The 25,118-nt window shown below is 50.0% G+C and overlaps 1 protein-coding gene across 16 annotated transcripts in view; it reads right to left on the bottom strand.

Moving 5' to 3' along the window:
- FGFR2 (fibroblast growth factor receptor 2) overlaps positions 1-25,118 on the bottom strand; it is a 97,925-nt gene that overhangs the window by 51,444 nt on the left and 21,363 nt on the right. For 6 of the 16 annotated variants that reach the window (XM_090278766.1, XM_090278753.1, XM_090278752.1 and 3 more), the window contains 3 exons: positions 22,241-22,507; positions 21,302-21,379; positions 10,625-10,794 (listed from right to left, as the gene is read on the bottom strand). In XM_090278766.1, the coding sequence (XP_090134892.1) occupies positions 10,625-10,794; positions 21,302-21,379; positions 22,241-22,507 (515 nt within the window). The remainder of the gene's footprint in view (positions 1-10,624; positions 10,795-21,301; positions 21,380-22,240; positions 22,508-25,118) is intronic. The other 10 variants (XM_090278757.1, XM_090278760.1, XM_090278758.1 and 7 more) reach the window with 2 other exon arrangements.

Raw genomic sequence — 25,118 nt, 5'->3', positions numbered from 1 at the left:
GCCCTGCTAATTTTAACTATCAGTTCAGGAATTTCAACTGACCTTCTGAATGATTGCAAGGGTTTTCTGCCTTAATCACATAAAAACCGATAATGCCAGCAGAGCCGTCACATGCACACGAGTGACTCAAGGAACCAAACTGAGAACGAAGTCCTCTCATGAGCGCTCCACTATGAAAGCAGCCGTCCACTTTGAAACTGGTACCAGCAGAAATACCAACAGCCATAGAGTACAACCTTCCTCATGCCAGGCGTCAGTTCTACGCAAGCCATTACTGCAGAGGGGAGTTCTAAAACAAGATCGCCCGGCCGGGTAGCTCAGGTGGTTAGAGCATCATCCTGAAACACTAAGGCTGAAGAATCAACCAATGAATGCATAACTAAATAGAACGACAAATTGATTTCTCGTTCTCTCTCTCTTTGTCTCTCTCTCTCTTCCTCTCTCTCTAAAATCAATAGACATATCCTCAGGTGAGGATTAAAATAATAATAATAATCACAATATCACTGCTCATCACCTACAGCCTTTGGAAGAATCATGGGGGGAAAGGCCAGGCTCTCCTTGACAGGAGTACAAGCAATGAATTTAGACGGGGTTCTGAGCAGACACTCACCACGCTTTGGCTGCTGCCTGTCACCAACCCCCCTGAATAACCACAGAGGTTGTTTCAGAGTCCAACATCAGGGAGCTGATGGCGGACACACGTTCTCACTGTTACGAGTGAAATGTCTGGCAGTGAAACAAACCTGAAGGCACAGACCTACTCTGCCTCAGAGAACACCCACTTTCTGCCCCCGACTGGGCCACAGGCTTGCGGCAGAACCGAAACAAGAGGGACCTCCCTCCTAGGAAGGATCAGCACCTCCCGTGCAGAAAGCATGGAAGGGGCGTTCTGAAGGAGAAGATGTGAGCGCTACATTTTCCAGTGCAGTGAAAACTCTAAACCCTGGCCCCTGAGTGCTGTGCCAGAGCTGTGAGATCGGAGCCTGAGAGGCAGTACTAGCTCCTTCACTAACTCCAGGCCAATGGGCCCACGGCGAGACCCTCCCTCTCCCCAGGCTCTCCGGGGTTTCAGGAATGGGACTCTGCTGGCGGGCAACTTCGGGGTGAAGCCAGAGACCCCAACGTCACCAAGCCCCATAATCCAGCATTTAGCCCTGCGGTAAATATTCAGTCCTTTGAGCCCTTACTCAAATGTCATGCCCGTAAGCCCTTAATCATGGCTAGTGCCTGCCTCTGGGCCCCATCCAAACATTCGATGTCTCTCTCGCGTCTGGATCCAGATTTGGCACGTGGAGCGCTCCAAATGGAGCTGAACCTGAGCTGACAGAGGCAGCATCATCTGCCTCGGCCCAAGACATTAATCTTGGCACACGCAGCCCGGCACACCACTGCCATTTTTAACCCAGGGCATACAGGCTTTCCACCCACGTAGGAGCCCTCTTCAAGGGCAGGTGCTCCTGAATCCTCACCTCCTGGAGACGCACCACAAACACTAATAAGTTAACATTTATCCAATTCTTTCACAAGAGAAACCTGGTTACCAAACAAAGTGTTCCTGTCCTGCCAGAGACCTTAGCACGCAATCAATACTGCTCCTTGCAGGACTGTCAATATTTATTTTCTTCCACCTCTGCTCCAGCACGATGCTTTGACCTAACTGCCAAGCCCAAATTTTATGAGCTGTGGCACTTTCCAAGTGGATGGCCTCAGAAGCCAACGACAGTGGGACTGCTTGATCGCTGTGGAGGGGACGTCCTACGATTAACAGTGGTGGCTTTGTGAGAAGCTAAGACCACAGACAGTGACCCCAGAAAGGCGGGGAGCAAAGGCACCAAGGTTTTGGTGGTGGTGTTTTCGTAAATACTGAGTGCAAACAGAGAGAAACCACCTTTCGAACAAACACATAAGATCCTCTTCAACCTGTGTTCCTAAATTCCTCCGTTTTTCTGCCAGGTGGGTCAAAGGCATGGACACCAGCTTTGCTTCCACAGAAGAGGGGATGTAATAACCCAATAAACATATGCAAAGATGCTGAGCCTCATTAACATCAAGCAAATGCAAATTAAAACAATAATGAGACCGTGTTCTTCACCAGCTGATTAACAAAAATTAGAAAGATCGGCATCCCTGAGTACCTGGTGACGGTGACAGAAACAGACACTCAAACAGAGAATGGAAACGAATAGGGAGAAGCAGCTTTCTACAAAATCACTGGGTAGTGCCTATTAAAAATCACAACCCACATTTTCTTCAGCCCAGTGAATTCTTCCTCTAGAAATCTAGCCTATCGAGAAAATAGCAGGACGACTTCAAGGCCCACGGACAAGGCTATTGCTTCAAGCACCATCTGTAACAGCAAAGCCCAGGAATCCGTCAGGAGGGGTCATTAATGACGTCCAGCTTGTCCTATATAAACCAGTGTGTAGCTCCTTCCCACAGAAGAGCATACGGTCACTTAAAAATGAGGCAGTCTTATGTTCCGACTTGGTAAGCTATCAGTGGTTATTGATAAATGGAAAAAGAAGTGGGCTAAATACAATATGTATATTCATGACCCCATTTTGTAAAAAAAAAAAAAAAAAAATGCACATGGATACACAGCGCCATGGTATACATAGGCCTGAATCAATAAGCATGTCTGTATAAATAGCTAAAATCAGAAAGAGAATGTGTTACATGGTGAGCAACATACTTTCTATAATTAAGTGGTAAGATTAGAAATACCTCCTTTCTTCTCATTTTCAATTTCAAATTTAAACAGAAATCTTGTGCGTACGTACACACACACCCACACACACACCCCCAAGGGCTTCCGGTCAGTAGGGGATGCTCCTCTGCAGAACTAGTCCTTCTGGAAGACACACGAAAGCCAGAGAAGAGAAATCCTGAACCGACCAACACATGCGCCCCTCTTTTTTCATCCCTGCCCAGGGCCAAATCTTTGTGGAATTCGTCCTTATTTTTCATCTGCCAAGGAACAGAATGAGAGCAGAAGGCTTCAAAACTAGATTCACTAAAGACTTTTTAAAACACCGCCTCCATGCCAAAACAAAGCAGATTGGAGCTAATGGCCTCAACTCCCTGGCTTGCAATACAAAAACCGGGCTCCACCAACATTCCACAGCCTGTCATCCCGAAGACAGAAGTGGCCCAGACAGGTTTTTCTCGGAATTCTTTTGTTACCTAAATCTTCCAAGGTGCCTGTTTAACCCCCAGCTACCTTCAGGTGACAACTGGGAATGTAGATTCCATTTGTATGATGACACCAAACACCCAGGTGGAAAGGTAAAAGGTCAAAGTTTGGTTTCCACATTGCAAAGGAAAAAAAAAAAAAAAAAAATCCAGACATTTCCAAATACCCAAGTGTTCGATAACCAGCGGAATAAACACCCAGAAGCTGGAAGGAAAGTGGTACTCCGTGCCAAGTGGATGAACACTACGTCCACATGCAAATAAACACAGCCAAGACTTCCTTCCACAGGTCTCAGGGTCCGCAAGCGCTTCAGGGCCTTTAACCGCGGTCTTCATCACAGCGCCATAGACTACATTTCACCAGAGACCACTCGTCTGTCGTTGGGACGCACAGAACCTTACTCTCCCGTGCCAGACCCCAGTGGTCAGCAGGTCCCAGGGGGGCTCCAAGCCATCCCTTCTGGATGTGTGCGCAGGAACTGGGCTTGCCTGAGTCAAGGCTGTGGCCCCGGTTGCTGCTTGTCACCCCGCAGCCGGGGAGGGAGCCAACACCTGTCTAATGCTTAACTGCCAAGAAGTTTGCTTTTCAGGAGGTGTCCCCAGCAGAGGACAGGGCGAACTCTGATCCTCTCGGCAACGGGAGAGACTCTTCCCTCCACACAGGTCACAATCCATGGGCCTCTCCAGAAGACATGGGAAGTGAACTGCAAAATGCCAAGGCTGTTCTCTTAGCTGTTGGGTCCCTGCAGAAAGGCGCCCTGGGGGCAAAGCGCGATTCCACTCCCAGGTGTAGACCCAAAGGAGCCGAAAGCGGGGACTTGTGCACTAATGTGCACAGCTGCATCGTTCACAATAGGCAAAAGGCCGAAGCAGCCTAGGTGTCCATTAATAGATGAACCGATAAACAAAATGTGGTCCATTCATAAGATGCAATATCACTGAGCCGTAAAATGGAATGGCGTTCCAATTCACACAACAACCTGGAAGAACCTTAAACATATTAAGTGAAATAAGCCAGAAACGGAAGGACAAATGCTCTATGATCCCACCTGAGATACCTACATCAGAGACAGAAAGTAAATGAGGGGGTTCTTGGGCCTGGAGTGGAGGGAGGAGGAATGGGGAATTACTGCCTACTGGACACAGAGGTTCTCTTTGGGGAGATGAAAAAGTTTTAAAAATACAAGTGGTCCCTCTCTATATCACAGTTCACTTATCACGGCCTCACTGTATCGTGGGATTTTTAAAATATTATATTTAATTATTTATCATGGGTTTTTCGCTCTATCGCAGGATTTTGCGGTCCTGTATACGTGTGTTGTTAAAAGCTACGTAGTTTTAAGAGTGTAGAATACATGTAAGGTTCCTCCATCGCGCGGGGGTCTGGAACATAATCCCCGCGATAAGTGAGGGAATGTTGTAAATGACAAACTTTATGTTCCATATATTTGACTATCATTATAAATAGTCTCAAGTTTGCTCTCACCAGTCCACCTTGGCCCATCTGACAGTAACATGCTCTTGGGAAATGTTTCTCCTTTATCATAACTGTTCTTATAACACACGGACCCGCATTCAAAGACAGCAATTTGGTTAAGAGCATGAATATGGTGCAAAACCGCCTGAGTCCAAACAGCAGCTCCGCCACCTAGGAGCCACGGGACAAGCCGCATCTGTAAAAGGGGCCAAATGACAGCGTCCGTCCACTTCTCTGGGCTGCGCAGGAGCCTGGGCGCATGGGGCACTGGAGGCGCGTGGCACAGCCGGTCAGTACATGCTCCCTCCCGCGTCCCAGGCGGCCTGATCTGGGGTCAAAGCTGAAATGTCTTGGCTGAGCAAAGGCTCAACAGAACATAAAAACATTGACACGTTCATCGATAGTGATATTTCCAAATACGTGCATTTTGGGGTTACGCCCAACACTGACTCAAAAGTCTTTAAAATGACATTTAAGGAACCTAGACAATCTAAATCTAACTAACCTACTCACCGAAACACCCAGTTTAGTTGTGATGATAAGAACGTAGTTGTTTTTCAGTTGTCTTTCCTCAGATCTGCAATATACTTGGAAAGTAACAGTCTGCACATTAGCATGCTCCCCTCTGCTGAGGGACTCCGTGGGAACCCCCAGGATCCCTGGAACTGTGGGCTCGTGCGCCAGTCCCATGGAGGGCTTTACCCTGGGGTCCCTCTTGGTTCTTACGCGGTGGGTAACGGCATGAAAGACGGTTTTTGAGAATACTTTCCCCTTCTACGCCTGAATCATTACCTAAGAATGAGCTGGGAATGGAGGTGATCTATTAATTATCTTAGTCACCTTCTTGTTTTCCTGCATTAAATAATAACTGTTCAGAGCCCTATGAAATATCTAGCTATAAAGGTAACCTCTTTATTAAAAAAAAAAAAAATTGTGCTGTTGTTTAAGATGAAAACTGGTTGATGTTGCATTGTGGTTATGCCCTTGGGTTGGCCAAAAAAGTTCCCTTAGTTTTTTTTCATATGACGGCTCTGGTAGAGCTTAGTTGTTTCTAGCTTCATGCCAAACAATTTTGTTAGACTGTATTGTCGCAGCTGTCCTATCAGTGTGCATTAGAAAAACCTTATCAAAACTGGTGAATTTTTATGTTGCCAGCTTAATATTGAAGATGGAAGAAGATGCGCAACATTTTCGGCATATTATGCTTTGTTATTTCAAGAAAAGTCAAAACACAACTGAAACACAAAACGCTGTGTGCCGTGTAGGGAGAAGGTGCTGTGACTGACGGAACGTGACCAAAGTGGTTTGCAAAGTTCCTCAGTACTGTTGCCACTTCGGCCAAACAATCCTTTGCTGCGGGGCTGTCTTATGCTTTGGAAGCTGTTTAGCAGCACCTCTGGCCTCTACCCACCAGAAGCCAATAGTGGGAGACAGCCGGCGTACTCCAAATCTCCAAGTCAACAAAGTTATTGGTGACAATGAAAAATGTGTCTTATTCTATGGGGAAAAAAACTACGTGGGCTGCTGGGCCCACCCAATACTAAATCAGGTTGAGAGCCGGAAGGAATCAGAGGGTCCAGATGATGGAGCCAACCTTCCCATTTTAAGAACAGGTGACCTGAAGCAGGTCCCCAGGCGCAGTGCGAAGCTCAGGCATTGGTCGGTTTAAGGAGATACCGTTCTGCTTCAAGCCGAGCTTTCTCATTCTAAATAAATCAATAACATCCAACCAGCCCTTGCCCACATGCTAAGAAAAACAATAATCTGCCTCTTAAACACGTAAGGACGGCTCAGCAGGAGTTCTTTAATGAATAAGACTAAACTGCAGAATCCCAAACAGCTCCATTGGTCATTTTAATTAAACAAAATGAGCTTCCTGCCCCACTCCATAATTCTCTTTGATTTTGTGGTGTGGGCTTTTTCCCCTTCCCCCTCCACTGGCCACCACATGCACACCATTTCAAAACAAGCTGAACAGCAGTGGATGAGGGCCAAGGCGCCCGACGCATGAACAGGTAGAAGGGGCGGGGCAGACAGCGGGGCCACCAGAGCTCCGCCATGGTTTATGGGATGAGATTTACGAAGGAAAAGCAGCACAGAAATAACACACACTTGTTGGCAGCAACTCTCAGGTCTTGCTTTCTGGAAAAAATACATCTTGGAAACCGTGACACCATGTTTCTTCGTTCCATAAAGCGGCCAAGGGCGGCAGTCACAGGCGAGGGTCATTTAGACCTCAGCCCCTTGCATGTCAATTGGGTCTCCCGGCTTTGGGGGGAGTGCCAAGCAACAGAAATGACAAAATGGACACAATGGTTCCCTCGGGCTACATGTGCGTAGGTATGGGTTTTTAGAAGTTCAGGTAGGATAAAAAGTTTGTGTGGGTAATAAAGGAACATCGGAGGGGAAACCTAACATGGGCGACCGTGTTCCCAATGCTGCTGGACACTGGCCTGAGGAAGGGGCCCCGGGAGCCGGATGCAGGAGGCCTGAGCCTAAGGGTGGGTATTGGTCTCTCTGGCCTCCCATGACCTCACGACCTCGGGGTCTGGGCTGGGTCTGACACACTGTTAGTGCGGCTTATACTTCAGGGAACTACATATTCCCAGGAGATGAGAGATCTCTGCCTTGCACTTTCAAGACTCTGGCCTCAATGATGTTTCCAGTATCCCCACACTGAATGTCCAATAGCACCACTATGGTGAAAACCCCTTACTGAATCCAGGTGGACTATGTTTGCATTTGAAGGGGTGACCCCCCCACCCCCACCCCAGGCTGCCTGGACTGCTGGCCGAAGCCTCTGCTCTGGAGAGAAAGCCCAGCAAGGCCAGCAATGCTCCCTGGTCACTGCCAGCCGGACGCCACGTTCCAAAGGGGGAGCTACCCTCCGCTTGGCCCCTTTTTCTTAAGAAAGCAAAATATACTTTAGGTTTCTGTTCCCATGCACTCAAGTTCCACTTCTCTGTCGCCCCCAAAATGGCTCAAACACGAGGCAGCAAGAATGCTGTGGTCATCTGAGCTTCCACAAAGACAGCCTGAAGGCGCTCTGCTGACAGCTCCTCGTTTCACTTCTGAAACATGGTTGCCCGTCACCTTGCAGAACGTTGTCATCGGTAATTAAAACTGAACTGCCTGCACCTGTTACAAATCACGCAGCGTTTTCTCGTTAGGCACCCAGCCCCTTCCCAATCACTAACGCAGGTCTGCAAAACGCTCCTTCCCCGTAAGCATGAGGCTGAGCCTACCTGAGACCAGGATTTAGTTTCTGGAGGCTCATCAGCCCTTTGTCCCTATTTCCAAGGTCATGTTAAGGGAGGAAATTCGTTGACCACCAGGATTTTGACCATCATTCTTATACTCAGGACGTATTTATTAATCAGTCATTGGGGCTGTCATTATGCTGTCAGAGCGCATCTGGCGGTTAGAACAACCCCAGAGGCTGTGGCAGTTAACAGTGTAACTCCTCCTTTGCAGCCAGCAGCACCTAATGAAATCTTTGTTCATTCTTTAAAAAAAAAAAAAAAAGGAAGAAAGAAAGAAGGAAAGAAGAAAGGAAGGAAAGAAGAAGGAAGAAAGGAAGGAAGGAAGGAAGGAGGGAGGGAGGGAGGGAAGGAAGGGAGGGAGGGAGGGAGGGAGGGATGAAGGAAGGAAGGAAGGAAGGAAGGAAGGAAGGAAGGAAGGAAGGAAGGAAGGAAGGAAGGAAGGAAGGAAGAAAGAGAAAGAAAGAAAAAAAGAAAAAAGAAAGAAAGAAAGAAAACCGTCCAATCTCATTGCACCTGGTCTAAGGCCTGAACTAAGAACAAAGAGACAAATCACCGTCCTGCTTCTACCTATGAGCCCGATGCATGGAAGGCACCCGAAGTATGTCGCCCCCTTCCCCAGGGTCAGAACACCCCCTTCCAGCAGGTGTCACACAGCAATACCTGGTACATGTTCTTACAAATTTGCTCATAGGCTTTCCCTGTCATCCTCTAGCTCTTTGGCTTCTAGTTGGTAATGTTTCAGTGTTAAAACAAAAGTCAAAAATTTTCGCAGAAGAAAATAATCCTTCAGATGATGAGTCGCTGAGTGTGTATTTCAGGAGAGACTGCAGAGCACTTCGGGTGGAGAGAAGCCCATTTAACCACAGCAGGGACGGGCAGGGGCGTGTGTGCCATCAAGGGACACCAAGAAGCCCTTCCAGGTCTCTCACTGCCACCCAGAAATCTCCCCGAGCAGGGTCTTCAGGCCCTGCGGTCTGAGCTGGAGCGTCCTCTACTTTATCCACTGTGCAGGCTTCTCAGGTGCCTCCCTGGGGTCCCCATGGCTCCTTCTCAGGGGACAGCTTGTCTCCTAGTGACTGGCTTCATAATAGCCAACAGCAAAGTGGTGGGAGGCGCCCCCATGAGTAGGTCCCAGAAGGCTGGCTCTGCTGTCTTCCTCACGATCTCTCCCTGGCTCTTCTTGCCTGCTCCCCCTTGGACAGCCAGCTGCCACGGAGGCCCAGCGGCCGGGGACCGAGGGTGGCTTCCAGCCCACAGCCAGTGAGGGGCTGAGGGTACCTGAGTCCAACACCCTGCAAGGAAGTGATCCTGATAGCAACCCCATGGGTGAGTCTGGAAGCAGAGCCTCCCCCACCACATGTGATCCTACCAAGGAGAACCCAGCCTCCACTGAAAACATAATTCCAGTCTGTGAGAAGCCTTGCTGCAAAGGCCCCATTAAGACACGCCAGGATCCCTGATCACAGAAGCGTGACATAATGAGCATGGCTGTTTAAAGCCACTATGTCTTGGGGTCATTTGTTACCCAGCAACAGGTGACATGTGCATGCATATGCCAAATGCACCAAAGAATTCCATACGGTTCCTGAAGTCTTCCTCGTGTAATAAATTCTTTCTTTTTTCTTTTTAGAGAGAGGGGAAGGGAGGGATAAAGAGGGAGAGAAACCTCGACAGGAGAGAGAAACACGGATCAGTTGCCTCTCTTACACGCCCCAACTGGGGACCGAACCCGCCACCCAGACATGTGCCCTGACCAAGAATCAAACCAGCGACCTTCCAGTTCGCAGGACGACACCCAACCCACTGAGGCACACCCGCCAGGGCAAAATTCTTCAGGTCCTCCCTCTCCATTACCAAATAATTTGGAAGTTCCGCACCTCTACCTCTGAGACATCCTTCCTCCAATCCCAGAATCCCTCCCTTTTTCTGAGTCTCCCAAAGAGCCAACGTCAGCTCTCCCCACACGTCCACGGGGCAACGTGCACCTCCGACTTCACCCACATCGATGTCCTGACTCTCGGCGTTTTTGTCTGCCTTCCCTGCTGGACAGGGAGTCCCCGCGAGCGGAGGCCCTGTGCTATCCCAGAACCTCCGATGGTGCCTGCCCCAGGGGACGACGCTCAATGAGCATTTGCTGAATGGTGAACCGAGGCCTGGAGGGCGTCCACAGGCCTCCCCTCAAGGGGACGGTTGTCCCTTTCCATCCCCCCGCAGCGAGGGAGTGGTAAGACTACATTTCACCGCCGCCCGGAATGGGCTGCTCAGAATCCTAGAAGATGGAAGGATGGGAGACTGGTCCTGTCACCTCGGCCCCATTCCCCGGTCTCCGATCCCGGTCCGCCTGCTGTTCCCGCAGTCCTGCCCGAGCACTGCAACCGCGCTACGCCCCTCAAATTCTGCTGCAGTTTCAGTTTTATAGACTATAAAGCATATAGAAAACAGACCCTCAACTTTCGACCCTTCTGTTATTAAACGCGCCTCATATAAAGAACAATGCAAATGGGGATTGTACTTGAGAATTACACGCACGTCCAAGCTAACTTTCTTAGAAACAGCAAACACGGAAATGATCAATTATGATAATCACTGGGTTGTGTGTAACTTCTTTCGAGGGCTTAACTTCTGACGACCTACAACATGGATAAATAAAACGCGTAAGACAAAGAATATTTTGAAAGCAGAAGTCTACCTTGTAACCTCCGATGCGATGCTCCTGTTTAAACTCCTTGCCGTTTTTCAGCCACCTCATCGCGGGTGTTGGATTTCCCCCAGCTGGACAGCGAAACTTGACCGTGTTGGCTGCAGGCACGGCGTGAAGGCGCTTTTCCATCTTATCCGTGTTGGTCCAATACGGGGCTCCTGTTTTGGAAAACAACATCAGTGCCGTTGGACAGAGGACTTCGAGCTCCGCTATCCAACTCCTCGCACGTAGGATCGTTTGATTTTGTACGCGAACGATCCGACACGTTCCACACCTCGGGGTAAGCTTTACATTAGCAAAAAAAAGAAAATCCTGACATCTGATCCCACTGGAGGTCCTGGAAATGGACAGCTTGTTAGTTTGTGTCTATTCACTGGGGGAAGAGCGCGGAGGCACCTTCTCCGCCTTGTTCCGAGGGCCAGGAGTTAAATGTGGGTGGAATCGTGTTGGAATAGGGCTACTTTATACACACAGTGGCAACACACAACAACAGCCGAGTCCTCTCAAAATGTAACATTGCAGATGGCCACACCCAGGATAGGACCGTGTGTATCTACGCAGCAGTAAAAACAAGCGGTGCTTAAAACCCTCATCCACGTATCCCCTGGGGCTACACTCCAAAGGTCCGTCAGTAGAACAACATCATCTTGGTCGGAGAAAATTCTCGGAGGCACCATCACCTGCCCGGCTAAATATATTGTAACTTTTTTAATGGAAAAATGTATTTTTCCTCTCCCACGGCAGCTGTGGAAGCCCTCATTTGACTGCATGTCTAAGCAGATAACTTAAGTGGCAGCTACAGATAAAATGGAAAACTGTAACCTAAATGGCCCTTCAAGTCACAGGTATGAGTGATATTTTTTAAACTCAAGAAAAGAGGGAAGTTTTTAAATTTGCCCAATGAAGGACAATTTATCTACACAAGAGCCATGGCAGGCACCTGGGGCACTGCCGTAAATTCTTCCTGCCTGCCGACACCGGCTAATGGCCACTATTGACTGAATGTCCCTTACTTGACAAATGCAGCCCTAAAAGCTCTTACATGTTTGACACATTAACCTGACAACAATCTGGCAAGAAAGGCAATACTGCGATCCCTGTTTGCAGACAGGGAAACTGAGGCACAGAGGCGTGAAGTAATCTGCCCAATACCATGACGCCAGGAAGAGATGCAGCCAGGGTCTGAGACCAGGCAGTTGGGTTCCAGAGCCCACTGTATTCGCCCCCCACTCTGGTTCCCTGCTGGCAAGAACCAGCTTCTCCACGGCTGTCGGAACCCACACCTTCAACCGCTCTGATGTGTGAGACTCGAGTCCGGGCTGAAAGCACGCAGCCTCCTTTAGTCCCGCCCAGAACGGCCACTGAAATCTCACACAGCATTTCACTTCTCAGGTGGACGCTTCTGTCTTAGCAAGCAGGTAACCAAAATCCCAGTATCCCCATAAACGCATCCGTTAACGAGGCCTTGAATGTTCTAAGAGCATTCCAGAGCACTGACATTCCAGGAGGCGGATTCGGAACTGCTTCTCTCTGATGAAGATCAGACAGAGCAACAGCACACATGCTCTGCAAACCAGAGGCAGAAGGGGTCCGGGTGGGGGCTTTGCCTCTGAGGGGGACTGAGGCAAGGGCTCCTGTTCTGTTCTGCGGGTGGCTCAGCTCGCTTCTGGGGCTTAATGATCCCCTTCGCTTAACAGCTGGGCTTTCGCGGTAGAATAAGGAACTAGAAGAACCACATCCAAAATTCCTACCCCCGTCTGCCTCACCGCCCCCCGCCCCGCTCTTGAACCTGCTGTAAAAAAAGGTGGAGCTGGGGTTTCTTAACAAGGGCACACGGTATGCTCTTCCCCTACGCTGTAGGGGGCATCCGCGTGGCCCACGACAGAGCCAAGCGCGGCAGAACTGGTCACTCATGAATACCAGAGGGGGAAAGGCCGGGGGGAGGGAGGGGGCGAGGGGACCCGAGGGGGAAGGCATTGGGGCTGCATTCTTTCCTCGGAATGCAGGCACGTCTGCAACTCGGTAGCCCTTGGTTTCGGAAGTCAAACGCCCCTAAACACAACCTCTTCTTCTGCAGGGTTCCCTGGGGAGTCCTCGATTCCGATTCATCACAAGACACCCCGGGCCTGGCATATACTGAGACCATCTCAATCACCTTTTAGGTTCAAAGGTCCTACTTAGGAAAACCCACCCATAGCCGCGGCCACTAACAAGAAACCATTAGGAACCCAAAATAAATAATGAGCTTTGTCGCTACACAAAGACTTTTACAAGTCTGACCTGGACCAGAAAGCACGCCTCAGGCGTCTGTACCCACGTCACTTGTTTAAGTAAACACAAAAGCACATTCATGTGATTCAGTTGAATATTCATGCAGCAGTGCTTACAGACAGCACCAGCCCGAGCGGAGCTGCTCTTGGGGACTGTCCTTTCTTTTCTACGTAAAAGAAACCAACAGATAGATGCTTGCAGACCACGAGGCATGATTCGGATGTTCCCTAAAACGTCCAAAAGTGGGATTTCGCCAAAGGCTCTGGGGACATTGCTCTGTCCGTCTCTCGCTGGGCTGAGCCGACGGTGAGGCTGCAACCCACGCAGGATCACCCAGATCCCACGGGCCCGCACGCACCTGGCAACCAGCACCTTTGTCTTGGCACCTGCGGAAGGATGGAAGGACGAGGGCGAAAGAATTTTGCTGGAATCTCTGGCAGGTGGCCACTTCCCCAGGGGTGAAATTTCAATGATCACAATTGCACCTAGAAGAGCTGCTCCTGCAAGACAGGCCACACAGCCGGGCCACAGGGTCTGGCACCGTGCTGCCGGGCCACTGTCTCAGAGGCCCAGGGTGCGCGGGGCCCTCCTCTAATCAAGAAAGTATCATAGAAGCAGACCGGCGACGGGGCTGTCGCTCCGAACCTGAATCCACAGCATTCTCTCCCCCTGAAGAACCGCTAAGTTGTGGCTAAGCAAAGGACTGTCAAGCCAGGTCTTCAAGGTTCCCTGTGTGGCAGTGAGGTCCAGCCGCACTCTGGGTGAGCGCTAACGTCACACAGGCACAATGGGCCATTGCCACGAGGCCCTCCTAAGAAGTCAAGCTCACAGGTGTTTTGTTTTAATGGGCACGATGCTGAAGGGATGGAATTCTTTTGTTATTTTACAATGGCTCTTCCTGAGACAAAGTCGTTTGATGGGAAGCTTGAAGAACCTGGAAGGTCTAGAAAAACAATTACACTGTAGGAATAGTGCTTTTGCGTTTCCTTCATCCACGGCCTTACGTCCTCGGCAAACGCCTCCCATTTTCAATATTTCCGGCTGTTTTAGCAACCTGGACACATGGGAATGCCAGGGCTCCCCCAAAACAGAGGGCAGTGGGCGAGAAACAAGGGCCAGGCTCCTGACTAACTCCTCTGCCGGGGGAGGCCGCTTTCCTACCGAGGCCGGAGAACGGCATCCGTAACTGTTAGCAGGAGAAGGAACTCGCTTAAATCAATGACCTACAAAGGTAGAGATGGCCTCGGCCCACAGAAGGTGCTCAGTACAGGTGTTTACTCAGCAACTGTATTTAAAAGGAATCTGCAAGCCAAGGCCCCATCCTGTTGCTTGACAGAAATGCATGGCATCCACTCTGACACCTTCCCTGGTCTCACCTCAGGGATACGCGAGGAGGGGGTTAAAGCCACTTAACAGAGGAGGAATCGTGAGGCCCACCTCCAATGGCATGAAAATGAATAGCACCAAATCAGGAGTAAACGAGTGGACCCAGAGGATAGGTTATGGCCCCCTCTGCTCTGGCATCCTCAGCTCTTCTGATGGAATATGGAGCAAAAGAGCGATGCTCTTAGTCACTAAATACTAATAATGTGGTTAAAGGAACAGAACCTGCCAAAATAAATCAATCAGTCCTATCATCGAGGTACAGTATACCTAACCACTATCGTTTTCTATACTGAAACATTACTGCATATTGATAAGAATGAAGAACATCTCTTAAGACGTGGCTGGTTAAACAGGAGATTTACAACCCGAGAGAAACTTCACAGACTTTCTACATAAACTCCATCCCACAGGGATGATTCATCGTTCCTTTGTGGGGCCACCCCTTTATTTATATAAGTTTCCATCACCAGGTGGTTTCCATGCTGAAAAATGTCCTTCCAATGTCTGCTAGCCAACAAGAGTAGAGTACCTGGCAGGTACAACTTGAGTTGACTTTAGCCTGTGGAGTAACGGAAGGATAGATGGAAGGATGGAAGGATGGATGGATGGATGGATGTATAGACACACAGACGGATGGACCAGATGATGGATGGATGGATAGACAGACAGACAGATGGAAGGACCAGATGGACAACTGTTAAAAGCTTCAGCTATAAAATAAGGGAGTTGAACTGAATGTTTTGATAAGGTCCCTCCCAGTTCTAACATTCTTTCCAGGTATCTATATTCTGGACAGATATTGATTCTGTCAACAAATGGCAGGATTAGAGGATTCATTGTGACCCTGCAGTTTAAACTCGATGAGAAAACACAGGCTGCTGAGCCCACCCCTACGAAATCCCCTCCCTGTCCCAGTTCTGACATCTAAGGATTATGGTCGCCTCTCTCTCTCTGAACTCAAAAAAAGAGAATCCAGCCCAGCAGTTTAAAGGAAAACATGGAATCATATTACCACGGTACCAAAAGTGACCTCAGTGACCATCTGGCCCAACGGCTGATGTGATCAATGTCACCCAAAAGGTTAAGTGATCTGATCAAGGTCACCCGGCCAGAGGCCGGGCTGGGGCTAGACCAAGTCTCCAGCTCCCTGAGCAGCGCTCTTTCAACCACTCCGGGCTGCCCTTTGAACTCTCCCATGGTAATTAAGTCAGAAGTTCAAGATTTACGTGAGCTGTGGACGCTGATGACTGCCAACTGGATTTTTATTGATGCAAAAATAAAAATAAAAATAATAAAAATAAAAATAAAAAAAGCTTAAAAAAAACACAGCCTGTTTCAGCTCCTAGATTAAGTCTCACAAACTCCCTAAAACCCCACACTAAGGCCTCTGTCTTAGGTCTATAATTAGGGCTTTTAAAATATCCCTAATCAGGACATTTGAATGCTCTGACCCCCAGGGGGGTGGGCTGTGCCTGGGAGCCCCCCACCCTGATCCTTGCATCAGACTGCAGTTCACTTGTGTTTGGTTTTTCATCAACGGAGAGAGAACACATCTAACAAAATGTGCAGATGTGAGTGCGGGTGTAATTATGGGGGGGAGTTGCTTTGTTTGAGGAACCTCATTAGAACTAACTTGCTGACCAGGGAAACAGTTGACAGGAAAAGCGTTCCAACAAGCCAGGCAAGTGACCCACCTGTGAAATACTGGGATCCACTGGTAGACCACCCTGGCTGGTTTGGCTCAGTGGATTGAGCGTCGGCCTGCGAGCTAAGTGTCGCTGGTTCGATCTTCCAGTCAGGACACATCAGAGAAGGAAAACTCTGACTCCAAAAAACCTCCGCTGCCTTGCGGCATACCTCTTCACGGGAAAGGCTAAGGGAGTAAACCCCGACAGAAAATCCGGAGCCGGAGTCCCTAAGGCGGTTTGACGTTGTAGTCAACACCGGCAACTCCTGCGGCGCACCTGAAGCCAAGCTGTATTGACTCCGTCTTTCCCTTGGACCCTTCAGCTGCGAAGAGAGGGGGGGTCTGCTGCATGGGCAACAGCAGACCCTCCATATCACCCTGCCCAGGCTCTGTAGCTTCAGCTTCACTGGAGAGGACACTCCAGCGTCATCGCAAGATGTCGATTCAACACGGGAGGAGACAGATACCGTGTCACTCCCGAGTCGGACTGCACAGCCATTCTCTGCGGTGCAGATAGACACTTAAGAAGCTACACCATCGTCTCTCGAGACGGACGGCTGCCGACGACGACAACTGGTAGACCAGTCGTCCCCTGGGAGTTTCCAGGATCTGCCTTCAAAAGAAAACCCTCCAGTTGTTGGTGATGTTGTTTGATGGAGGGGAGCCCGAGAAAGAAGAGCTATTCACTCAAGCCTCCTGGATGGAACCCCAGAGCTGGCCTTTGAGCTGAAACACCCAAACCAATTAGTGATGAGCTTCCCGTGACACAAAGGAATTTCAAAAAAAATGTCGGAAGCCTGTGCACTTTGGTTTTGATTTTTTTTTTTTTTTTTTTTAATTCTTGGAAACTTAAACATAACTAAGAAACCAACATCTGCCAACTTAGAAATGATATCTACCAAGTGAAAATCCCAATTAGAGCAAAGGTGACTATCAACTATCATCAGCAGATTAATCAATGAAAGGAATTTGAAATCTCAGGCCAAGAACCTTCCTTTTGCCTAGTTTCTTCCAAACAAATTTACCTTTCTCCCTGACACAGGTATGGGCATCTGCCACAGGTCTCGACAGGTATGAAGCCAAAATAGGAAATTACCTCGTCTCTCTCTCCACTGATAGAAAGATCTGCTCCAGCAGCAAGAATCTCGATATGGCTATGGGACTCCCAGTTCCCTCGAGTTCAGCAGCCAACCTGAACTTTCTGTCAATCATACCTTCCCAAGAGCAGTCTCAAGCTCTTCAGAAGCATGACCCACTTACACACAAGTTGGAGGTAATAAAAATCACTCCCCCCAAATGGACATACGTGTCTACTTATTTGCTACCAGGTAACCGGTTACGATACCTAGAACAAGGACTCGTTAAATTACGCTTTTCCTCTGCTAACGTATAAAATCAGAACCTTTGAAACCCTCCACCTGGATGCATTTCAAAACCTAGAATTTGAAATGGCGACTTTCTGTCCGAGGTAAGGCTGTGTCACTAAGGGACTGTGTATAGTGGCGTCATCTCCTGGCAGCCAGGCCTGGAATGACATCACAGGATTGTTCTGCTCAGGGACGTGTCTAGCACCAGTAAGATGTGAGGTCATCAGCTAGTCAGCTGCTAGAATAGGACCTGAGAATGCCTTTCACACCTGGGACTGAAGAAGTTAAGAGTGTGGGGAAAGTCAGATCAATTAAATCAGCGCACACGCGCATTTTCAAAGCCTATGCAACAGATGTGACAGACGCTGTATGTTAAAACGGGTCTTGGGGTCCATCGGTTTGGAAAACCTTGAGAAAGGACAAAATTAAAGATGCGTTAACTACGGGACACATCAGAGCTTAGATGGTGCTGAAGGGCACTGGAAGTGTCCAGGAAGGGGTCCCAGTAAGAGGAGTTTCCAAACTCACTTCAAAGTACAACACAGTTTTGGCAGAGAATTATTGTGGACGGGCTTATTGTCTTAATGCAGACACCTGTTTGTAGAGATCCCTAAAAGATGCATGTGAAGACTGTAATTCCACAAAGTATTTATTCACCCCCCAGGCTGGTCCTCACCCACCGGAAGCAGCCCCCTGGGAAGGCAGGTCTGAAACACCACGTGACAACGCACGTGCAGTAAGAGACAGAACACGATATTCAAAAGCAGCTCGATCTGCTTATGGAAATGAAGAAACTTGCCACAGAGGAGCACAGGTTTGACCTGGGTTTCGTACGATCAACCTGAATATCGCCAAACGTTCCTACCGAATCAATTCAGGCCTTGGTGCTCACACACCGACAAGCCTGCCTTAACTTCTGCCGTTACACCACGCTTTCTGTACTCTGTAGAGAACCTAAGAAGCCCTCTACCAGGCAGGGAAGCTTGCCTTTTTAGAGTTAGCCACCAGAACAAAACAAATTAACCAATAATCGAGCACACCAGCAGCGGGAATAACCTGCAGGGTGTTTTTAAGCCACAAGATCCAGACCTGACCATCTATCCACCCAGAAAACACCTTCCGAAAAGCCCAGCAACGTCGCTGTCAGCACAGGGTCACCGGGGCATCATTTGTGAATGTCGCTGAAGAGGAATGTTCAAACACGCCCCCGTGGCATTTCCAGATAATCAGAAGGCACCAAAGGAATCAAACTGGAGACACCCGGGCATTTTCCAGGTGGCTGAAGATGCAAAGAATTCGGTGCTTTGACAATTTTCCCTATTAATCAGGTCAGGCGTTCGACATCTGAGGTGGCAAAAATTGTTTCAATGGCAACATCCCCTCCCCCGTCTTGCCAACTGCCCCGGTTATGGCATTCTGCTGTCCCCACAGGCCGCAGCTGCCAAATCTGCGCCACCCCAGGCTGCACCTGTGAATGAGACCAGCCCCGTCACACCAACAGATGGCAGAGGCCGAGTCGCGGCTACGGACTGCTATCACTTTAAATCACGTCTAAAGTTTCACAGGCACCATGCAGAGGCGGCTCCTGACAGTGGTATCTCCCCGGTACAGCTAACACCGGCCCTTAATCAGCGCCGAGCACCCACTTCGGGGCAGAGCTGGTGTCATTCGAGAGCTAATTACAAAGCACCCTGGTTTCAAGGTGAGGGCGTGGGGACTCGTGCCATGAGGGCTGGCACTCACCAAAAGGAACACTCCCCTACTGGGCCCTTCCACCCGGGCATGGGGCGTCGGGGCTGGTGTTGGCGATGAGGAGCCGGAGGTCTATGGCCGGTAATCCTTCTGAATCAGGAGACAGAGATTCTGTCCGCCCGGTCTCCTTGTTATGTGACCACTGCCTTGCTGTTACCTGTTAGTATTCCCCGAGTATTGTTCTGGGACACTGATCAGTGCTAGCAGGCATGGTGCTGGCTCACAGTTCCCAGGCACGCAAGCACAACCGCGCTGACAGAATCTGATGTCCTCCAAGTGACAGCAGCGACACCCACGTGCGGGTACCACTCCAGAGCCATCCACGGCAGTGCCAAGCTCCGCGCTCCACCCCATCATCACCTGGGGTACTGAACGAACAAGGGGCGCTAGGATGGGACACGCAATAGGCCCGCAAGGGAACCGCAGCTTTGCCTTTTGCTCCCTGATTCATGAATCTCCACTCAATCCAACAGGAGTAACTCTTCCCTCCACCCTATCAGGTTGTTGGGGGCACTCACGGAGCCAGCAGCGTGCCCAGGACCTGCCCAGAGCAGGGCCCCGTCACCACCGCCTCCCCCGCCGGAGCCAAAGCCCTGATGAGAAGCGAGGGATGTCTTCTGATGCACCAGGGCTTTATAATTAAACCATAACAACCTCATTAGAAGGCTGGTACAGATCACGGAGGAAAACGCTTGCACTGGCCTTCTTACCCACTGTTTTATGAGCAACATCTCTTAACAGTGCACTCCTGTTTGAGGCAGATGAGCACACGGGAACCCCAAAGCCAGTGGTCCTCCCACTTCAGTGTGCGTCAGACTCACACCCCCAGTTTCTAAGTCAGTGGGCCTGGGGTGGGGCCTGAGAATTTTCATTTCTGTAAGTTCTCAGGTGATGCATGCCAACGAAGCAGACCCCAAGCTTTCTCTCGCCAGAAGGTAAAGAGTATATGAACCAAAATAGTCCCCTTTTTGCCCAAGCTGCTAGGTCTAGGAGACTCAGGGACAAATCCAATTCCCCGCTTAAGAAACACATTACGACAATTTTCTCTTCTTCTTCTAGAAAACCCTGGGCCTGTTTTAATAACTGGTTGTCTTTATCATTTAGGCCTTATTTAACTTTGTTAAACTGGATAAAATCTTTTTGAGAAAATGCAGAATATAAATCTAAGCCACGAACACCAGTGACATAACAAAACATCACATCACTTTGGGAACATTCCAGCTGTGTTTTATAGGAAAATAAAACTAACTCTGTATGTTATCTTCTTTATTGAACATACATTCACAACAACTTTTCTGAGCACTGTAGAGATGTGAATGCACCTGATCCTCATAACAACCCATCAGGTGGTGTTACTATTCCCATTTTACAGTTGGACAAACTAAGGCACGGAAGTTAAACGACTTGCCCAAGGTCACCCAACTTGGAAGTGGCGGCGCAGGAATTGAACCCAGACTGCGAGTACTGAGTGGCCACGTTCTTACTCACCAAGGAAAGGCCTCCTGTGGGTCAATGCTTGGTATTAACTGTCTTTAAATAAGCAAACAGCACTCATTAGCCCCCTTTTCTATCTGCCAGGTAAGGCACACTTTCCTTATTTCTGCTCAGCATGCAATGGTATTTTAAAAGCCATGGCTTCTCAACTTCAACATCACCCAGATCATTCTTGGTCAGGGAGCTGTCCTCTGCATGCTAGGATGTTTTAGCAACACCTCTGGCGTCTACCCACAAGACGCCACTAGCATCGCCTACCCCCATCATGACAATCAAATGAGGCCCAATGTCTCCCAGGAAGAATGGCCCAATGTCCCCAGAGGAGGGAGAAGAAGAAGAATCTCCCCCCCAGCTGAGAACCACCAGGGTAAGCCTAGCACCCTTGATGGTTATGAAGAAAACCAGGATGTTATGCGGTTCTGCTATGTCTCCAAATAGTGAGAAACCAAAGGGAAAGAGAAAACCAAGAAAAGTCATCACTGTGTTCAAAAGAGAGTGGCTTCCTGGCATGACAAGAAAGGACAAACGAGCAGTAGAGAAGGGTGTACAGTTACACTGGTTTATTCTCAGATTTGGAAGTCGGGAAAGGAGACACAGCAGAGAGAGGGGAGGGTCAAGGGCAGAGCCTCGCGAAGAGTCGACAAGAAGACAGGCCGGGGGCGGGGCTTCCCGCCCAGCTCTCCTCTCTCGGCAACGGCTGTTACTTACTCTTGTTGTTACTGTTCTCACTGGCAAAATCCTCGAAGCCGTCTGTGTCGTCCTCATCGTCCCCGGAGGAGATGGCATCTGTACGCAAAAGAACATACCGATGGTTGCGTTCCCGCCAAGCAAAAGGCTGCCGTCACCCGCAGCTCGGTCCTTCGGGACGGCAGCAACCCAGACACCCACGCACGAAGTCTGAGACCGTGTTCAGTTAAGAGGGTCTTCGCAGCTTAAATTCTCTCTCCCTGGCGACAGTTGGCCTAGAGTATGACTCTCAATGTTGTTCTGGCCTTCACACTATAAACATTCTACAAAACTGGATATACAGAAACTGGGTTTTAAGCTGCATATGGTATTCAAGTCCCCAGCAAATTTGCAGATTGGGTACTATCCAAAGATTCTTTCCAGCAAAACCTTTCGGTGCGAGGGTCCCCCTTTTCAAGGAGGGAATTAGTCCCTAGGAAAACTCAGCCCTGTGTGGCCTCCCGACCGTTTACTAAGATTATGAAAGCAAAACTTTAACCTCGGCCACCGAGAAGTAGGCCTGTGCAGCCCCGCCCTCCTGCATGAAAGAAAAACGCAGGGAGGAAACTCAAGTTTTAATAAAAGGAATCGGAAATCGTCAGCATCCAAATGTCAATCCTATATTCTAAATGCCAAGGATGCTGGGGGCAGGGGGGAGGGGGAGGGGTCCTTACAGAAAAGCATGCTGTCTTAAAAGAAAACTGTTACTTGGCACACGAGAATCCCGTCATTGTGAATAACCGGCCACTCTGATACACCAGGTCCCGAGGAAGAACTTCAAAGCAGATAAATACCAGACGATGAAGCTCTGTGCCTGGCACCCAATGAGCAGATCCCACAAGGATTTCACCTGCCCGATAAAATTTGGCCCAGAAAATGGCTACAGAGAAGAGAGAGTAGAGGGCTCGCAGGCCGACTCACCTGTGACATTGACCATGAAGTAGACAGTCTCACTGTCTACAGTCCTAGCAGCAGTACAAGCATAGAGGCCGGAGTCTCTAGGCGCGGCACCTTTAATCTGTAAGTGTCCCCCAATAAGCACTGTCCTATTGTTGGGCCCCAAGTGTACCCCATCCTTAGTCCAACTGATCCTGGCAGCATCTCTCAACTGGCAGCGCAACTCTAGCGACTCCCCGGGCGCAGCCACGAAAACTTCTGGTTGGGAGATTTGGTATTTGGTTGGTGGCTCTGCAGAAAGGTGGGGGAGAGAAGGCGGAGACAGATGGGAAGGAGGAGAAGGAGAGAACGTCCAACAAAGGTCAGTAGAGGCCCCAGTACTCCCAGGAGAGCAGTTCCTGCTTTGCAAACGGCCCCGGCAGGTTGGCCTCTCCCCCGCCACTGCAGCCCCAGGTAGACAGGACCCGGCCCTTGGGCCCAGGGCTGAGTCTCTGAAACGGGAGCCAGAGGAAGCACCCAGCAGAAACTGCCCCCCTGAGTCGCCACACACCGTCCAGCTGTAACCACAACCCCCCCCAAACCCAGCATGGAAGGGGAGCGCGCAATAAAACGTCTAAGTGGACTCCCCATCCAAAGCCTGCCCGCAATGTGACCCTGGAGAGATGGCCTTAGTGCGGCATTTTTTCGTGTGTGAGGACGTGCATTTTACAAACTTTTTCATCCAACGTGACTGGACGACTGCTCGACGCACAGTCACGCACCTGCTGGCTGTCACAAAGCCCCGCTTCTTAAAACGCTTTTAACGTAAAACAAATGGCAGGGTCCTTCTACGAAACGGCCGCCTGAGCTTTCACGAGCTCTCAGGCTCCAAGCAGAACGTGGCTGGACTGAAGAAAGATTTCTGTGCTGGGTGAGCTGGGACAAACGATTTTTCTTAACGTGATAAAAGCCTGGAGCCCTTAACACCAAAAACAGGAGGTAAAATGGGCCGGACAGCCCAGAGCTGGTCTCCGTCATACTTAAAGGCCCGTGAAACAAATCCCCTGGGCATTGCATGCCAACACGCCACGTTGAAGGCTGGGTCCCTCCCTGCCCACCCCCACCGCACGCCCGGGGTTCCAGCCTCCTCGGGTCTCTGCCGTTGTCGCTCCAGGGCTCCTCCTTCCTTCCTAGCCTCCCTGCTAAACCCAACTCGGCCTTGAAAGCCTAGATCCCACAGTCCATCCCGGCTGAGGCTTGCCATCGGGCACCTTGACCTGGAGGGTAGGGGGTCACCACCTTCCTGTCTCGGAGGGGACACCAAGGTCCTAGAGGGAGGGCTCAGGTTTTGTGGCTATCTATGCTCCCCACCCCTCCCCCAGGGCCACCCCTGGCATATGCACGGAAGGTCGCCTATGTTGAACATAACCACAGTCTCCAGATGTGCAGGGCAGGAGGGCACCATGCGCGCAGAAGAGAGAAGAGACCGTGAGCCTCTAAGGGGAACAGCCAGAGCCACTGGCTGGGTCCTGGGAGCGTCCGTGAATCTGTCGGCTTTCATTCCTGCAGGTGAGAATTGTGAATGGTTCCCGGAGTCCCAGGCCTGGGAAACACACGGGCCTCCCAGCTCTGGGATGGCTCCAAATCTGGGCACCATCACAACTGTTCTGCCCTTTGAGTGCAGTCTGCACAAATCTCCCAAATAAGATCGCTTCACAAAACCAAGTCGCTTCACATGTCAGCCCCACCATTGAAGGAACAGCGAGGCCGCGTGCACCTGGCGCTAGAAATGCTCCTGGCCGCCACCACCCACAGCCAGCACGGGAAGGCCAGGGCTCTCCAAGGGGCACCCCCGAAGGCATATAACCCAAGAAGGGCCAGGTGCTGAACACAGCATGAGCGTAAACGAAAGGAAGAAAACAGACGTCGAATTTAACGTGGACAAACGTGCCCCCAAACAAGGGCAGAAAGCCCAGCGGACAGCTGGTTAAGTTTCAAGTTCGCTTTTCTCATTCAACAATTATTTACTGAACACCTACTATGGGCCAGGTGGTCAGGCAGCAACAAGGAACAAAATACAGCTCCTGGACTTAACAATCCCTGAAATTAAGGTTCAGGAGTTTTAATTCCGGTCGGGGGGCGGGGGGGGGAGCAGTGAGACAAACAGTAAATATAAAATCTGCAAAAATAGAAGGTATGTGAGGTGGTCTTAGGCCTCAGGAACAATAGAGCAGGACAGCAGCCCCCACGGGGATGGCGGGCGGGGGGCTCTTTCTACAGCAGGAGCTGGCAGGTTACCCCCGCGCCCACGGGCACGCGGCCAGGCTCATTTGTTTGCCTGAGGAACCCTGTTCGTTGTCATTGTGTGGAGCCGTTGCTGCATCACAATGGCACAGGCCAGCGGGCCCTTACAAAGGCCTGAAATATTCACGGTCTTGCCCTGGACAGGAAGTTTGCCAACTTCCACACTGGGTGGTCAGGGAAGGCTACTCTCAGGAGAAGTGAGGAGCAAAGTGCCCTCCGAGAGATGTCGTTGGGACCTCAGCTGGAAGGTCCTCGGGCCGCCACCCCCGAGGCTGCTGACGTCCTGATGCAAATGAACTGAGTGAGGAACAGATACATTTTGATCTCTGGATACTGAGCAGAAAAGGGAAAGGGAAAGAAAAACGGGCGGAACGGCAGGAGATCTAAGAGGCAGAGAAAAAAAGAAATCAGTGTGACCCCAAATCTCAGACCATCTCCCAGCACCCTGGAGTCACAGATCCCTACGACAGCAGAAGTGACGCGGCCCCGAAGGCCACCTGGTCCAGCCCTTTCCACAGCTGGTTAAAGCAAAGGTCAGATGTCATTTGGGCCCCCCATTTCTAACAGCTAATTATGGAAATAGCACCCATAATGTTAGAATGAATTGACAGTAATTAGC

Source organism: Furipterus horrens, unplaced genomic scaffold (assembly GCF_987537825.1).
Source record: "Furipterus horrens unplaced genomic scaffold, mFurHor1.1.pri manual_scaffold_5, whole genome shotgun sequence".
Taxonomy (NCBI): domain Eukaryota; kingdom Metazoa; phylum Chordata; class Mammalia; order Chiroptera; family Furipteridae; genus Furipterus; species Furipterus horrens.
The sequence above is the reverse complement of the archived record's forward strand: the minus strand, read 5'-3'. Positions and strand labels throughout refer to the sequence as shown.